At 51.2% G+C, this 17,652-nt stretch overlaps 1 protein-coding gene across 3 annotated transcripts in view; it reads right to left on the bottom strand.

The window, feature by feature from the left end:
* Positions 1 to 4,481: 4,481 nt before the first annotated feature.
* KaiR1D (Kainate-type ionotropic glutamate receptor subunit 1D) overlaps positions 4,482 to 17,652 on the bottom strand; it is a 39,351-nt gene continuing 26,180 nt past the window's right edge. For 2 of the 3 annotated variants that reach the window (XM_025307245.1, XM_025307247.1), the window contains 8 exons: positions 16,663 to 16,954; positions 15,909 to 16,047; positions 14,214 to 14,351; positions 12,491 to 12,689; positions 11,642 to 11,873; positions 10,456 to 10,571; positions 8,494 to 8,649; positions 4,482 to 6,225 (listed from right to left, as the gene is read on the bottom strand). In XM_025307245.1, the coding sequence (XP_025163030.1) occupies positions 6,172 to 6,225; positions 8,494 to 8,649; positions 10,456 to 10,571; positions 11,642 to 11,873; positions 12,491 to 12,689; positions 14,214 to 14,351; positions 15,909 to 16,047; positions 16,663 to 16,954 (1,326 nt within the window). In that variant the 3' untranslated portion in view covers positions 4,482 to 6,171. Of the gene's footprint in view, positions 6,226 to 8,493; positions 8,650 to 10,455; positions 10,572 to 11,641; positions 11,874 to 12,490; positions 12,690 to 14,213; positions 14,352 to 15,165; positions 15,304 to 15,908; positions 16,048 to 16,662; positions 16,955 to 17,652 lie in introns of all 3 variants that reach the window. The other variant, XM_025307246.1, reaches the window with a different exon arrangement.

The raw sequence follows: 17,652 nt of genomic DNA, 5'->3' as shown, positions 1-17,652 counted from the left end.
GACGGCGGTGCCGTCGTCGCTCGCCTTCGTCGTCGTCGCCGCCAACGCGAACAAGTCCAACGCGCAGAAGAGCGACGGCCGGCCGTGACAGCTGATGACATCAGGATACGATTGCTGGCTCGCCGTTTAGTTTCTCGGAGAAAATTGTCCTCCTTTCCCCGCGGGAATCTCATTGTGCGTTACACGGGAAATCGAAATGCGCGAATTGTCCGAGTATATCGGGGAAAATAACGATGTCGAAGCAGCCGGCTTTCCTCGCTCGTCCCTCAGGGATCTTATCCTGCTGCGACGCACGCGGGGAAACACGTGTGGTACTCGTATAGAACTTTTGACACGTGTACCGCAATTTGAACTTTAGCCTCTGCAGATAATTTGCTGATGGATGTTACGAGACGAGAATGGCAGGCAGAACGGATTAATATTAATATGGGAAGGCAGGGATGGGAAGATAGAGCGGTGGCAAAAAGCGCAATGAAATGAACGATCTAATGAAGAATCGGAAAGAGATCAAGCGTGACGCGCTTGCGCTGCGATATATCATCGAAGCAGTTTGAAATATTCCAAAAAGATCAAACTTTAGCCTTAATGGCTAAATGGATTTCGCGCGGGGAATTATTAATCACTTTTCGATACTTTGTCCGCATTAATCACACTTTGACTCGATTGTCAACTACAAAGCTCCGTGAGTGTAGCATATAGTTAGCGCTAATTACCGTAAAAGTCGCTCGTTTAGTCGTGCACTTGTAACGGCGATGCTCACATCGCCGACTCGCAGATACAAATTGGAGTAAATAAATTAGCTAACTACGCGGATGCCCTGGGATTAAGAGTGAGGTCCAAGGCGAGCGCATTAATTTGGTAGTTAGAGAAAATTAGTCGTGTCGGCGCGCATAGGGGAGCAAGATTCTAATCGCAGCAGCTAAAAGTATAACCACGAGCAATTAACGTAAAAGTGGAACTTATTATTAGAAGTGCCAACCCGGCTGCGCGCTGTGCGCGCGGAAACGCGAGAAGCCGTTGTTGTTGCGGTGTGTTTCAGCGGCGTTATCGTTCTTTAATTTTGCATCATAATTTGTAATCTCCGCTGGCGCTTGATCCCGCAACTTCGGGTTGATTAACCGCGCCCACCAGTCCGTTGACAATCTCTCTTTCTGTTTATATCACCAACATTTTATGCAACCCACGATATTACCATTCGTAACGAAACAAAACAAAACAAAAAAAGAAAAAGAGAAACGGACGACGACTCCATTGTTCCATGCGAAAAATAAAATATACTTTCTCATACATGAATGTAATATCTCTCGATTCATTATACATTCGCGCAGCGTCATTTGGGAGTCGTGTTTGCGAATAACGCGACATTCGAAGTAAATAAATACGTTTTCGCGCTGGACACTATTGACAATCCCTCTTTTATTCGCTGATCAGGTTTCTCGCGGACGCTAGCGAGTCGGAATTTTTTCGGAAGCGTGTTACAGAGGCCGACATAGAAGAGGAGAAGGGTATCGGTGACACGCTGCGGCGACTGGATGAAATTTGCGCGGAAAGTCGTCAGATTTACTCTTCAGCACCAATTACAGCCGCGAACGTTGCTGCACGTCGGTGCAATTCGCGCAAACCATCAGCGCTTGTCGGAGGATCCGGGGGGAGGGTGTGCGACGAAGGCGTAATCACAACATGGGGCGTTCGAGTGAGAATTTACAGATGATTAATTTATTCACGTTTAATATAATAATGCTCGTAGTACATTTTATATAAGAAGTAGAATCGGTAGGCTTCTTCTCTCTTAACAAACTCGTATGTCGTGACAACGCAAAGTAACAAGTATGTAATATCGACGATATTTACAGTGAATATCGTATATATATGTGTGAGTGTGTGGACGCGTGTGCGTGTGTATGGCTTTGTGCGTGTATGTATGTGTGTGTGTGTGTGTGTGTGTGCGTTCGCTCGCTCGCTCGCTCGCTCGCTCGCTCGCTCGCTCACATGTGAATATGTATCGCGCGTTTGTACGTAAGTCTATGACCGCATTCGGAATTCGATAAGTCGTGCGGCGGAAGAGAGGGAAGGGGGGAGGGGGGAGGACGGGAGAACGACGAAATCCGAATGGAAAGTTTGCGTAGAGAAAGTTTAAGTGGAGGGGAAAGAAATAAAACGTGGGGAGGGGAGGGGGGGGGATTTGGCTCCGCGTGTCCTCGCTTTAACGCTCGGTCTTAAAATAGCGTCCGCACGAGCTACCAAAACGTCATGTACTCCTCCAACGCGACGTCGAACGTTCGGCTTGCCGCGACACTCTTCGCCGAGGGTCTCGACGCTAGACTTCGAATTTGGGCTTGTGTGTTGCTGCTCGCGCGTGTATCTTGCTCCTTTCGTACGACACGCGAGGGAAGAGAGGAAGACTCGAAGAGAAAGGGGATAATACTCGGTTCACAAGGTCCGCGTAAAACACGATCGAATGTGGCGCGGGAACATCGGTCGGACGAACAAGGATCAGCGACACTGATCAACGGCGATTGCGATTCGGCCAAGCCAATTCGGCCGTTGATTGCCGAGGGTTTCCCGACCCCACCACGCATTCGACGGATGATTCGACGTTGACGACGCGTCTCGAATGTGGCTTGAAAAATAGACTATTATATCTAAGTAGTTTAGGTAATTAGAATTAGAGTCGACGAATAATCAACGCTCGACCAGTTTGTCCAAATAATATCTCATTGACCACATGGACCCCGTCATACCAGCTAAGGTTTAAGGAATGTGAATCGAAGTAAAGTATGCTCAAATATATCAACTATCCACCGCGCGCGCGCGCGCGGTTATACACGGGACGGTCGAGTCACGATAAAACAGCGCAAACGATCGCTCGCACAGCCTCGGGCTTGAAGGATTCAGGAAGAAACGTACGAGATTGTTCCGTTATCTATACACACGAATCAAATCCGCTCGGTCGTCGCGCGGAGACGGACGGCCGGGACGAAATCGCTTTCCGCCGTGTCCGAACGAATTTACGTACTTCGACGACTAATATCCGCTGGGAGATCGAGTGGGATGCGCCTTAATTACGAGATACAGCGACAGTACAGCTCTAACGTTGATGAAAGGCCACCTAAATTCCATGGATTCTCTCTCTCTCTCTCTCTCCTCTCTCTCTCTCTCTGTCTCTCTCTCTCTCTCTCGTTCATTCGCTCGTTCTCGCACGCACTCGCCTCGCATCGCGATTAAACAAGGAGACCGAGTTCTCGGACCTCGCGAAGAGCTAGACGGTGAACTATCTTAGCCGACAGTGATTCGTAAAACAGGACATATAAGTGTATACATTCTTTTACAGAAGCATGTCCCGAGTCCCGTTGTTGTTTTTTTTTGTTTTCTTTCTTTTCTTTTTTCGCGCCGACTCAGTCGTGGAACACCGCGAAATTTCAGTCTCGCGACGAATTTACAGGAGCCTCGCTGCGCTGCTGTGGGATCTCTGTGTGTGCCGTCGTGTTTCAGCGGACGTTGTGCAGCGCACGTAGCGCCGAATTGCGAATTCGGTCTGGCACTCGACAGAGAGGCAGGGAGATCTCTCGATCTCTCTCTCTCTCTCTCTCTCTCTCTCTCTCTCTCTCTCTCTCTCTCTCGACAACGCGGTTGTTCGTTTCTCGCACATTCAGGAGCAATCTCGCACTCGGAAATGAATTCTGCGCGGCTACCCGCGCCTGTGGTGTGTGGGCGGTTCTTCGTTACGCTCGTATTTAAAATCGACCGATTCTCGACGCGTTCGCGAGCGAGACTACGCCGCAATTAACCCTCCGTGAAGAAATTCATCATTCGGCCTCTCCCGCTCGGCCAGACGTCCCTTTGTTCACGTCAAAGGTGCTTTCCCGACGAAGTGCCTGTACTTGTTGCACGCCGCGTATTTGCCCTCCTCCGAGACGATCGACAGACTCGAATGTTGCCTCCGACATCGACAAAGCGCCCTCCTCGGCGGCTTTTTATTCCCGCTGCCGCAGTCCAAAGCGTATCGCAATTCGCTCGCCATTTCCGAGCGCACGGACTTCTGAAAGTTCGACGAAAAGACGATTGCGAAGTGCTCACGTACTTGATCACGAACGAATCGTGCAGCTCAAACTCCCCGCATCGGGTATGGACATTAATTTCTACTCTGCTTGCAAAGAGCCGCTCGAAAGTTCCGTTAGAGGAAGCTTACTTTCGGCCGAAAATATTTCGGCTGAAACTCGCTGCCGCCGCTCGATTGTGAAGCGCTCTATGTGTGTGTTCGAGCTCGTATTAAATATATATGACGAGAGAGAGAGAGAGAGAGAGAGAGAGGAAAGCGATTACGAGACAAGAGCTTTATATTTCACCGCGGTCAAGTGACTTAACTTGTCTCGGTATCTTCGAAAGTTCCGGCCGAGCTAGTGCATGCAATAATTTGCGATTGAATTTGAGCGCGCTTGACAGATTCGCACGCAGACGTTCTGAAAATGTCTGGCTCTTTCTGACGTTCGATTTAATCGTTATAGCTCCAAAGGGCGGGAGGGGTGGCGATAAAGTGACGAAAACGTATAGAAGAAAGTATACACTTCGAGTTGATTACCCGAAGAAGTTGAGAGAATCGCGGCGAGAATTTTCAGCGATAAACGTCGAGATACGTACGACCCTTTTCGGCTATGCGGATTAATTCGTGCTAAAACACCGACAGTAAGGACAGTACAAATGAAAATCATGAACTCACCTCCTGTGAATCCGTGACGGGAGAGAAGCAAGAAACATTGCGACACAACCAACAATGTCATACTAAACTGCCGCACAACGCGCGGCCCTTTCAACTTGACTCACACAACTACGGATAATTGCAACTTTTCGCAAACGCAGCGTTCGTGTGACAAGCGGCCTCATCCCGTGCCGTGATACAGAGATCCGTCTATTCGATAACTTGTTCGGAATCCGCGTGCTTCTGCGCATGGATCGGCAGTACTTTACATTGCGACGAAGGGAGCATATGGATATACAAATATATGGCGTGGTGATCCTCGTGAACGCGTACGTGTACGTGTGTGAGTGTCGTCCTTGCACGCTCTAGTATCGTATTACTCGCGCGCGCGCGCGCGAGTTAACTCTTTCGTTTAAAAAATCATACCGCGATTAAATTCACGAGAGTAGACGGGCAAGTACGTGAAAAAATGGAGAGAAACTATGTTGCGTACGCAATTGTCGAACGAATCGGAATCCATTTGCTCCTTCGATTATCGATTATAAAGCCATCATGTCGTCTTGAGAAGCGAACACGGATTTCGCGCACACATACGATCGCATTTGGCTTGACAGGCTACACATTATTTACAGTAAAACGTTTTATTTTTCCTCCTCCTTTTCTTCTTCCTCTTTCTGTTAACCTGGCACACTATACATTCACTATCTAGCCGGTATAAAATCGTGATTGTTCGTGTCGTACCGCAGCACTGTAATTCAATTGCGAACACCGCGGCTGTGTACTTGATTTTATGTTGATCGAGACGTTTGTGACTTCGCGAGGAGCGCGGGACTCGGCCCTTCCTCCTATTGCGAGGCTTCAAGTCTTCGTTTAATTAATCTAAGTTTTGATATGAGCAAATGGCAAACACGTTGACCTTTCCAATCTTGTTCTCTTTTCCTTTTCTCTTTTTGTCCTGCCTCGTCGTCTCTCGATTTTGGGCCTCGCCTTATTGGGTCACGCGTATCGTGATAATTCACGGACTGTGTTGTGTCGAAAATTGGCGTCGCTTCGATTTCATTGGATTTCAATAATTCCACTCTCAGAGGATAGAGAGCGAAGCTGTGTTTGACTCCGATAAGGATGGCTGATCGGCGCGTTTCTCGCCGCGATTATCGAACACTTTGTATTTCTACTCGAAGCACCGGCAGGCACACTCGACGAGGAGGAATTTTACAATTCTTGAGCCGTTTCGTCGAGCCAGACTGCGCCGGTGCGCTTTAGAAGATCTCGGTGGGAAAATTGGAAAGGTCAAGGCTCGTTGCTTCTCCTGTGTCCGATTAGTTTTATTTGTCCCTATAATTTTACGATCTTTACACAGTGTTCGGTCACTCGTGATGGAGTTCTTCCTTAGGTCCACTGAACCCGGATCGGATACGCTTTGAGGTACGGCTTGAGTTTAAGAATCTGTTTTCGTAGCGCAGCGCGTACCGTCGCTAGTGCAGATCAGTAAAACCTTCGCAGATCGGTTTCCCCGAGGATTTCTGCTTCTAAAACAGAACATCAAAATGCCCGAGTCAGATTCGTTACATCAGTCGTTGCGTGTAACTAGTCGGTTGTGACGGAGCGCAGATGAAGCCGCTCGGCGATATGATATCATATATCCCTCCTCACTCTCCGCGAAGAGAAGAATGCGTAATCGATAATAGTCAGTCAAACCTGCCACACTTGTACTTTCGACATTGCCGCTTATTCAGCGGCATCAAACGTAAGCAAGTTGTCGCAGCTTTCATGTGAATGCACGGATATTTACAACGGATTATTATCCAACTATTATCCACTGACGAGAATTTCGACGTAGTATTCAATCTTATTTCGTCGTCGTAAAAGAATAATTGACCCGTCGCGACGCACATCGACGAACATTGTGATCGCTGCAACGATCTTCCGTAATCGGCCGAACCGAGAGAGAGAGAGAGAGAGAGAGAGAGAGAGAGAGAGAGAGCCTTTACGAAAGTCGCGAAAGTGTACCGTGACGATTTATTCCGAAACCCGTACTTGTTCATCGCGGAACGCTCGCGGGACTCGCGCGGTCCTCTACGTGATCGATCTAAGCCGCTTGGAATTTTTTGGAGGGATTCCTGCTGAATTGTACCTGAAGTAGCGCGCGATCGAAAAAGAGCCGCAGCGATACACTGCGGCGTTCGTTCGTCAGTTCGCCATGGGGGGGGGGGAGGGAGGGTCGTTTGCCGTCGAGTGCGCGCGCGGTATGATCTGTGCAAAGCTGCATATTCGTATCCCTGGACGAGCCCTCTTCAAATAGTTGCCTGTTTGCTTACCCCTCGAATGTATGCAAACGGCGGCTCGAATGCATATCGTAGACCGCGCGCGAGCCATGCGAGAGTCGCGGGGCTTCCCGTCCGTGCACGTTAATCTCATTTCTCTCTTTCGCGACCGAAACGCGCGCCCGGCTCGAAATTTTTTCATTAAGTCTTCGCCGGCTACTTTTTCGCGGGATCTTTCCGGTGATCACAACGCTGTTGTGTGATATCGGTGAACGCGATTCTCTCTCTCTCTCTCTCTCTCTCTCTCTCTCTCTCTCTCTCTCGTGTGCGAGAGCTGTATTAACACACCATGAAATTGAAATAACTGATGTCACTCTCCGACATGTGGAAATTGGGGGAGAAATTTCACGCGACGGAATACAAGCTCGCGTTGCGTGAGCGATTCAGAATGAAAAGTTTCCCGAGGGACTAAAATTTACAAGGAAGTCCGCCTTGAAAGCATATTTCAGATACTCGAATCAAAGTGAATCGAAACGGCATTGAATTAGTGCAAGATGCGAGACATCCAATTTGTAAACTGAAGAGTTAGCTTCGAAATTCTTATATTCCCTTCCGCGTTGCTTGATCTCCGAGAGCGTCGCATAACGACGCAACGAGACACCGTATGCGAGAGGCGTGACAGAATTTCCCTTAACGCGTTCTAATTGCATGAGCAAGAAGTCCGCGTACACTTTAGAAAACCTATTGAAATAAGATTTCAATGTATCTCATTCATGGACGTCGTCGCGGGATAGACAGGAATGAAAAGAGAGACATGCCGCGGAGATTCAGGCAGCTGCGAAGCTAACCCTTCGCTTCGTGAACGCCGCTAATTAATCTCCCGAAATCGATCCCCAGCGGGGGCGCGGGCGGTCCTTCCCGAGCGGTTCTTCTACTTCTCCGCTCGCTGACAAAAATCCCCCGGACCAGATTTCCCCGGCCGGATTTCCCGCGATTTCTCGCGAACGTTCTCCCGTTGGCGCCTTTACGCGCGAGAGCTTGCAGAGCTAGAGCGCGCGTTCTCGATTCTCGAGACTGGCCACTTGCCGCACCGACTAACGACGATATTCGCGCGCAACGAGACAATAGGGATAATGACGTGGGCTAACGACGCGCACGAAACGGTTACGCCGACGGCGGGAAAGCGAGAGAGGAAGAGTGGAAGCGCGAGCGCGAAGGAGGTAGGTAGTCGCGCGCGGGGCCGCTCTTCTCTCATCCTGCGGCGTCTTCGTCGAGACGGCGACGCGATCAGACCCGAGTGGTTCTGCACCGAGACCATTAGAGAGGAACTCCACCAGCGTGCGGACATCAACTGATATATTCGCGCGGTATGTCGGGATAGATCGCGTCGGGGTCGAGCCGCGTGGCGGACCCCGGCGCGACGTGGATTTCCGCCGAGGGACAGGAGCAGGGAACGGAGGAGGAGGAGGAGGAGGAGGAGGAGGAGAAAGTGGTCAACGCGCCTTTCTCCACGTGTTATTTCACGTCACTCACCCGTTCCTCGATCGCGACCTTCCGGCTCTTCCACACGAACTCGCAGACAGCGATGACGCAGGCGACGCCCATCCCGCCCATGAGCACCACGAAGACGCCGCCGACGTTCGCCAGGCCGAGCTCGTTCGCCGCCGAGCTGCTCTTCGATGTGTCGTCCTGATCGCGAGAAACATCGATTAGCCTGTGCTAGAGCGATTAGCATTAACGCGAGGCCGGTGGTTACGGCCGAATATGGCGCCGCTGCATCGCTGATGCTGCGCCAAGGGGAAGCGGCGGTTTTCGCCCGGTGTTGCATCGTTAATATCGCGCGCGCGCGCTCGGCTTTATACGCTTCACTTTCAGGTGTTCATTATTGAGGCGGCGCGCAGAAGGCGCGCTGCACGTCGATAATATATCGCGAAAATCCGATCGCGCGAGCTCTCGCGAGCTGATGGATTAAAGCGTCGGCTGCTGCTCATTAAATGGCCGGCCCGATTGTCCGAGCTGCGCTACTTTTGCAGCGTCGATTCTTTTGATCGCTGCTTCCAAGCTGCATGCCAAGAAGTTCTGTCGCTTTTAAGCCGCGCGTCTCGAAGGTATCGAAGGGCTTGAAAGCCGCGCTTTTACGCCGCGTGAAATAATAAAGTCCTTCTCGACTCGCGGGGAGTCTCGTTCTCTCTGTCTTTACGTGTCGAAGTTTTCCCCACCGACCTTCACTCGGAAGGGCATGACTTTGTTATTGTATCAAAAATGCGTCTGCTTCTGAGATAGAACGTGCCAGCTCCACCCCGTCGGTTTTGTCAAACGAATTTGCCGAGAGAGATAGAGATAGAGATAGAGATAGAGAGAGATAGAGATAGAGAGAAAGAGAGAGAGAGAGGGAGAGGGAGAGGGAGAGAGAGAGAGAGAGAGAGAGCGAGGACGGACGAAAGACGACGGAATTGGTCGTTTAGCACCTTAAGCAGACTGCGCAACCCGACGATCATCGATTAGCGCTCCAAGAATGAGGAAGAACGTTCTTGCAGTTGCTTACGCGCCGCCGCCGACGTTGCGCGAATTCATCGCGCGTTACATTTTTCGCGTGTTCCTCCGGCAACGGCTGGCAGCCGGAGGAACACGCGGCCCCGACGAGTCAATTCCTCTCTCGCACAACTACAATCGTCCGCCAAACGGCGGCGAGTTCCTTCGCGGGGGTGGAGCCGGCGAATTATCGGGAGAATTTATCAGCGCAGCTGCGCGAGAAATAGCGGCGCGTGCAACGCGAGCGATCGCGCGCGCTCGGCGAAGTCTCGATTTCGCGAATTCGCCGAATAGTCTCTGCCGCGTCAGGCCGTCTCAGCCCCGAGCGTCTCCGGCGGGCGAGAGGAGCTGTCTGGGAGTCTGGTGCAAGAATTTCGAGCGCGCACTTCTTGACTGCGCCGGAATACCCTCCAGTGAGAAAAGTAAGGGAACCGTCGTTGGGCCAAGGAGCTACTTCGCACGGACTTCCTTCGACGGTCGTCTCGTAAATCGCGATGAGACCGGGATAACTAATAGTCAATTCAAGCGGCGGGACCGGGGAAGGTTCCGTCAGTTGAATTTCCGGGCAGAACCGACGGAGATTTTGGGCCGTTATCTCAAATCATTCTCGCTCACTGCTGACAATCATTCCCTATACGACGCATGACGATCGTTTCTGTACGTACGCGTTGAGACGGTTGTTCTTTTTTCTTTTCTTTTCTTTTCTTTTCTTTTCTTTTCTTTTCTTTACCGTTACACCTTGCACAAAGAAACGCTGCCTTTTGCATTTCAATTCCTCTCTTTCTAGGCAGCCCTCGAGTTAACATGAAATTATCCTTCAGCGCGGCCTTGCGAATTAAATTCCCGCCGAACGTTGCTTTTTATCGGGCTTTTCTCGCGGATCTTTATTACAAGACTCGTGTTAGCCAGGATTGGGTCGGAAATAAAGCGTGCAAGTGCATTTTAAGCTACGTGTTTGCTCACCCTGCAAGACCCGCCGCCTCGCTTCTCCTTCCACCAGCGCGTCTTCAGCATGTGAAGCTTCCCTTCTTCCTGGAGCTTCAGGATGGCCCCGCTTATGGCCGTTCTGTACGGCGAGTCTGAAGTTCCAAGGTCGTTTTGAGGAACTCGCCCCGCTGCTTTTATCGCCTCGTAGCGTCCCCCTTGCCCTCCCCTGGGCCCGCCCCCCGTACTTTCGCGAAACTTTTAGAAGTACCGTTGCGGCAATCGTTCCCTCGCGCCAACATTTCGTCGGCAATTCCGCGCGATCGCTTCCTCCAGTGCGCGCGGGGCGCGCACCTCTATCGATCGGCATTTGCGCGCAGTCGCGAGATCAGCAAGACGACCGGCAGCCGCTTGCGCGATATTCCGTTCGATCTCTCGGGATAAGCGCGCTGGATAAGCCGACTAACATGCCGCGCCGCGCGCAGGAGGGAATTCGCACCGAGGGAACGATACGCGCGTTTCCTTGCCATCGCTTCCCTCGCATTACACGGAAACACGGAGGAAACGTCAATTAGACGGTAAATTTGCTCTCGGGCGTGAAAAAGCGCCGGCGCGACGTCGAATCGACGTATTTCTCCCGCAACATCGAGCGTGCTCTCGTTACGTCCGAATTAGAGAGATCGTTGAGGAGAGAGCGTCGTGCGATCGCGCGAGATTCACCACGTCTCGAGTTACTTTGCTCCTCGACGACGCGACGGCAGGGCTCTGTTCGAGCTGCGGCATCGCACGGAGCTGAAAGTTTCATAAACCGCGACGAGATCTCTCGAAGACTGTCTCTACGAAGAAAGGCAGCGAGTGACTCTTTATGAGATTCTCTCCGTGCTTGCGGCGTTAACACCGATGTGGAACGTTCACACTCGCGCGATTCTGTAAACTCAAGACTGTGTCCCTCTCTCTCTCTCTCTCTCTCCTCTCTCTCTCCTCTCTCTCTCTCTCCTCTCTCTCTCCTCTCTCTCTCTCTCTCTCCTCTCTCTCTTTCGTAGATGGACTTTTTATTCTTCATTCGCGACTTCGCACGCGCAACGCTCTCTCGCGCGTCAAGCGAAAGCGAGAGAATATTCGCGCGCGAGCGAGCAACCTCGGTCCCTCGCGAATTTATTGCGGCTTCTATTCCGCTGCAAGGTATGCACGCTCGCGCCTATAAAGTGTTTCCATCAGGACTTACTTGGCGGCATGGCTATGCCGTATCCCTTAGAGTCCAAGAGGCCGCCGACTTGAGTGAGGTCGCAGTTCCTCTCGATTACGTATTCGATGGAGGTGGATTCCATCAGGAATGCGTAACTGCCTTTCCCCTTGATCACTCGATCCACGCCCTCGACGTTACTCGACGTAAATACCGTCGGCTTCGCCGAATCCATGAAGGACCACATGCGTTGGTACGTCGAGAAATTGGAATCCTAGATCACGTCGGGAATTTCGTGGTTGAGTACGCGTGCCGCTAAACGATGGAACGTCGGTGGAAATCGGTTAACCCCGAAGTAGGCATGCCTTACTTCGGGGCGTAGAGAACGACAGGGGCGGGGAGCGGAGGGGGGAGGCATCGCATCTCGTTTACGTCCCTAATTGCACGCGTCAACGCTCTCGAATTAATAGCGGAATATTCCCGGCCGTGTCCTGCGGTTCCGCCGTTGCTCCGATCGAATTCTTAGCTCGCCGAGAGCCGCGTGTTCGACTTAATTGTGTCGGGCTTTCGGGATAATAATACGCGGCGGGCGGCGGCCGCGCAAGCTCATCCCTCCCTCCCACCCCGACCCCCCGAAAGGGGAAGGCTGCGCGAAATTCTCGGCTCGTCGGGAATTACTACTCGGTCGTTCGATTACTCGGCCGCGATGGAAATTTCTCGCGCGCCTCCGGCCAGTGCGCGAGCCGCGTGTGTTACGCCGCTGCGTTCTTCCGCGCAATAGCCGTTTGTCCATTCCCCCTCCTGCCCCTCCCCCCCCCCTCACCCTTTCCCGCCCCTCGAACATTCGAAATATCGCGCGCGCGATCGGCATCCGCGAGCGCGAATTCTCACCCTGAAGAAAGCCGCGGTGCTGCCGCCTTTCAGAGCGCCGTACTTGATCTTCGTCTGCTTGGCGAGATCCTCGGCGCTCTCGATCGGGGAATCCATCCTCTCGACGGTGAGGAAGGCCGCCAGATTGGCCGTGTACGAGGAGATCATGATCAAGGTGAAGAACCACCACATACCCGCGACCATGCGCGTCGACACGGCCCTGCGACAAGCGTTCAAAGGCTCTGCAGACCGGTTTTCTATGAGCGCTACGTGCGCGTTGGTTAGGCTAAAATCCGCCTGAATTTCAAAGTGCACGCGCGCGAATTAACGTATTCGAGTGACCGTTTCGTTTGCAAAAGCGTGCTCGCGAGGTGGGTTCAACTTGTCGAAAAGCGAATGCGCAAAGCGGTGGAGAAAGAAATCAATGGCACCTGCCACGCGCGCATGTCACCGGAAGTTTTCGCGAGTAAGTTCGTCGTTTCCTTCGTGGGGTAATGGAGCGTGCGCAAGTTCGACTTCGTTTTATACGTTATAACGAGCGGATGTAACCGGTCTCGCAGTTAAATGATTCGCGCACGCTATTAAACGCGCAAATATACGCGAGTATTGCAGGGCGGGACGGACGGACGGACGGACGTGCGTGCGCGTACACGCAGCCGCGTACATATGTGCGTGTGTGCGAGGGAATTATTTTACACGCGGCAATTGCTGCGTACACACATAAACACGATTATATCGTGTTTAACGTGGGATTATTGGAAACTACTTGCATTCCAAGCTGCTGGCGCATGCTGCGCGCGATCTCGTGCATTTCGGTAACGAGAAACGAGAGTGATAAGGCGCACAGGCGAGAAGCACTCGGATGGATTTTTCCGTCTTTAGATACGGCGGCACACAGGAAGCACGAATACACATACACGCGTCCACAGCGCGCCGGAAACCGGAAGCGAGTATTTCTTCTCAAGCGATGTATTCTTCAACGACTCTTTGTTTTTTTTCTTTTCTCCGGGGGCGCCCGACATCTCTGTCGGCCGAATATTTACGCGCTGGGAGCAGATCCAGCGATTTCGTCCCGTACGTGAAATATCCGCCGTTTATTCCCTACCAAATTAATTCCCTACTAAAGGGAAGAGAGTGCGTCTCGAATGAATTAGAAAGTAAAGTTTTGTGTTACTTCGTTATTGTTATGTGTATATATATATATATATATATATACGCCGCGCTGTGCGGCTTAATTCACCATAACCCTTTAATTATACAGCTCCCTAATTAAGCCATCGATTAGATTTTCATTAGGGAGGACTCGACACCGGGACCCGTTAAAGAATACATTTTTACTATCCTCGCGATTTTCCGGCGCGACCCCAGCGAAGTGTAGAATCGGCTTGCAGCAAGTCTACGATATAGCACAGCCAGTTGTCGTTAGGTCGTTAGAGTCGTTTTCTTTTCCTTTCATTCCTTTCATTTTTCTTTTCTCTTGTCTCTCTCTCTCTCTCTCTCTCTCTCTCTCTCTCTCTCTCCCTCTCCCTCTCCCTCTCTCTCTACATCCGTTCGCGTAATTTAAATTCAAGAGCGCGCTGCTCCGTTTGTCGTCGCGCGATTCTTTAAACTATTGTCACCTCGCATCGACGTCGTCCGTAGGCACGCCGACGGCGACAATCGATTCTACGTCGTGCGCACCGTGCGCACGTTGTCACCACACACGTGTAGGCGCGCGTTGCTTCCTCCGGTATATATAACTTACTTCGGCGCTATATCGGAGCCTTGCTGCATGAGCGAGCCTATGGTGAACCAGAGCGAGTTCAGCAGGGTGAACTCGTTCTCGAGGACTTCGGACTGCCCGTTGCACGGATGGGGGTTCTCCCACTCGTAGGGGCTGAACCTGCGGACACGTGAAAGGGGGAAGGACCGAGATTAGATTTCAGTGCGTGCATCTAGTCGCGAGTAGCCTGACAGAGTCCGAGACAGACCCTGAAACGGCGCGAGACTGCGAGTCTCGCGATCGAGCGAGCTGTGATCGGCCGCGCCGATCATCATCCGTCGATGATGAGATCGATACGCGCAAATAATATGCGAAACAATGACACGTGAATCGACGTTCCGAGATCGGCGCGCAGATTGATATCCGTGGCCGAGCGAAGTACCGCAAGGATGCTAATCTCGCTAATCGAATCGGTACGTGCGAGCGTTGCTGCGTGGTACGATAACATTGTTTACTCGCGATTAAAATACAGATGGGACAGTTGTTCGAGGTAACTTTATTACCGTCCGAATTGTGGAGATGTTGATTTGCGTTCACGGCGAAGTTAGCGTCTCGTGATTCCAATTCACATCGCTCGACCGTGGATGAAACTCGTCGTCAGTTGGTATCAGCTAATCAGTACAAGACAATTATTCATCGAGTGACGTTTATCTTTTCGAGCAGTTTCCAACGAGTGTCGAGAAGTCGAGAAAGTCGCTCGATCGAGCGTCTCGTAGGGATCTCTATCAGGCTCTGTGCTTTCAATCGGTCGATTACTATCGTCATCATCCATGCAATGAAAACAGCAACGTGTTAATTTTGCCAAAAGATAATGTTGAGGGAGGCGGTGGATTCTTTTTTCTTTTTCTCGAAATTCACTGTGCAATATGCGACGAATGCGACGAGCACGTGTGTTGCGCACAAAGGCTATCTCAATGCGTGAGAGAGAGCTTACTTGGGCAGAATGTCACAACCCTGCCGCATTAGGGAGCCAATGGTGAACCACAAGCAGTTAAGGAGCTTGAAGCGATTCTCCAGGCGGTCCGGATTTTTGTTGCACGGGTGTGGGTTGTACCATTCGTACGGTGTGAATCTAAACTCAACGATTCCACTCGCATTCTGATTCAACGCTTGTCCCAAAGAAATCGTCTCGTTATTAGGAGGGGAGAGATTTTCACCGAAATTTTGCGTCGTCGGTTTCGCTCGACGGCTTAACGCCGTTCGTTTTACAACGGATAGGTATATATATATTTCCTTCTCGTTGTATACCGTATACTTGATTGAAAGGAATTCTTGTGTGATTCTCGACAACGTAACTTTGATCAAATATTCAATGCAATCAAACAATTAACGCAAGACGGACAGGAAGATTTGTGTTACACCGATCGCCAAGGGAATCGGAGAGGGGAGGAGACGTTCTCACTATAATGTGACGATAGTCTAATTGGATCTTCTCGTCCCAGAAGTTAGGAAACGATATCGCCCTCCTACAAACGCTGAACGCATTTGCTCAAATAAATAGATGCAAAATACCCGCGGGAATGGGATGGGTTCGCGTATTTCCTCCGTATTTAATTCGCCGATGGAGCGCGCTGAAGGAGGCGGCGACGCGATCGCGCGTCGCTTAAATGGGCGATCGAATTTCCGGGATAGCGTCGCGTCACTTTTGTCGGAAGAATTTTAAGTGATTTCACTTGCCTGGCTAGTATAAAGAGGAGCACGGAGACCCCGAGATAAGCCGTCGCCATGTAGATCCATACGTCGAGGCTGAGGGGGCTGAGGAACGAGAACAAATTCGGTGGTTGCTTTATGGGCTTGCGGTAAAGTATGCTGATCCCTGGAAATTCAAAATTCTCGTTTTATGCTCAGCCACGGCGCCGGCCACGTAGAATGCATTGATGTGTGGACACAGAGGGCCGGTATAATTACTCGCGAGATTTATTCCGGTCTTCGTTACGGCCACCTATGGCTTTACGGACGTGTATAATAGCCCGCTAAACCGCGCCCCAGAAATTGTTTCAGAGACACGCGGCATGCGGCGGGAGATAGCCGACATTTGATTTATTGTTATTTTAACGACGAGCATATAATACGTGTCATTTACAGCGGCATTAATTCCTCGCAGCGACCGCTCACGCTATTGCCCGCGCCCCGTTGTTTCTCCAACCGAACGAAGAATAACGTAATTTTTATATCGCGATAATATATATATATATATATATATATATTCGCGTGAAATGTTTGCTCAGCCGCATTTCCTCTTCCGCTCTCTGCGCTAATACCGCGCGAGATTAAGAGACTTATAGAGTACGCAGTCGTGAAAAGGAGGCGATAAAACAGTCCCCGGCGAAGAAGAGCCATCCGCTCGGTGGGGGGGATAGCTTAATTCCTTATTTTTATACAATTCTCTCCTTCGCAACGTGCTTATGAAAATGGCATCGCCGTGGCTTACCTAAAGGCATAAACGGCATCGTGAAGTCGACTGCCTGTTCCCGGTCGTACGTGATGGTGAGATCAGCGATCGCGAGATCGGCCTTCTGATCGAGCAGCTCCTTCATCATCCCGTCCCATTCCTTCGTCTGCTTGTTGTACGAGCCGTAACGTCCGTCCGGCACAAGCCGGAACGTATAATTGAATCCAAGCAGCCGCGATATCTCGTAAATCAAGTCGACGCTGTAGCCTTCGAATTGCGCGTTTCCGGTGAGCTTCTCGCTCGAGTCCTTCCGCATGCAGTACGGCGCGCTCTGCCGAGGTAATGATCCACCGTCAATAGCGCCGCAAAATACGTCGGGAGGGACGCGCGTGTCTACCTATACTATATATGAGCGGCGCCGGGCTGCTCGTTCGGGCTCATCGACGATAGCTCGCGATAGCATCGGCTCCCGCCCGTGCGAGTGAAGTTATGATATCTGCGGAAGTAATCTTGACGGCTCTCATATGAGCATCGAGATCGGAGACGTCTTAGTATATTGAACGGGGTGAGCGAGAGGGGGAGGGGGGACTGCGCTTTTCAGTACTGTCTTTTTGTAGTCGAGCAGGACTCTCCCTCTTACAAGGATACACGCTGAATCGGACGATGGTCGCACAATGGCCCCCCTGCAATGTCGCACTTTTTTCTCCTGAAGTCCTCGACGCGCCTATCCTCCTAAAGCGCTGCGACGCGCGAATCTGCTCGATCTCCCAATTCGGGGGAATAGCCGTGGGATTAAGAGTCAGTTGAGCGAATATCAGGATTGTACAAGGCGTGTAATTGGAGATTAGAAAGATAAGAGGGCGAATATTTATGTTTGGACGGTCGTCGCGCGCGATACGCTCTTCGTAGCAGTGTGGAAGATTGACGTGTTAGTAAAATTGTATCGACTTCATCGGAATCGGAAAATGTTCCACCAACGTCGGATAGAAGTTTTATGAGGGCCCCTAGTGGTACGTAAATATCTACGGT

This window comes from Harpegnathos saltator, unplaced genomic scaffold, assembly GCF_003227715.2.
Source record: "Harpegnathos saltator strain DR-91 unplaced genomic scaffold, Hsal_v8.6 scaffold844, whole genome shotgun sequence".
Taxonomy (NCBI): Eukaryota; Metazoa; Arthropoda; class Insecta; order Hymenoptera; family Formicidae; genus Harpegnathos; species Harpegnathos saltator.
This window is presented reverse-complemented; position numbering and strand designations above follow the sequence as displayed.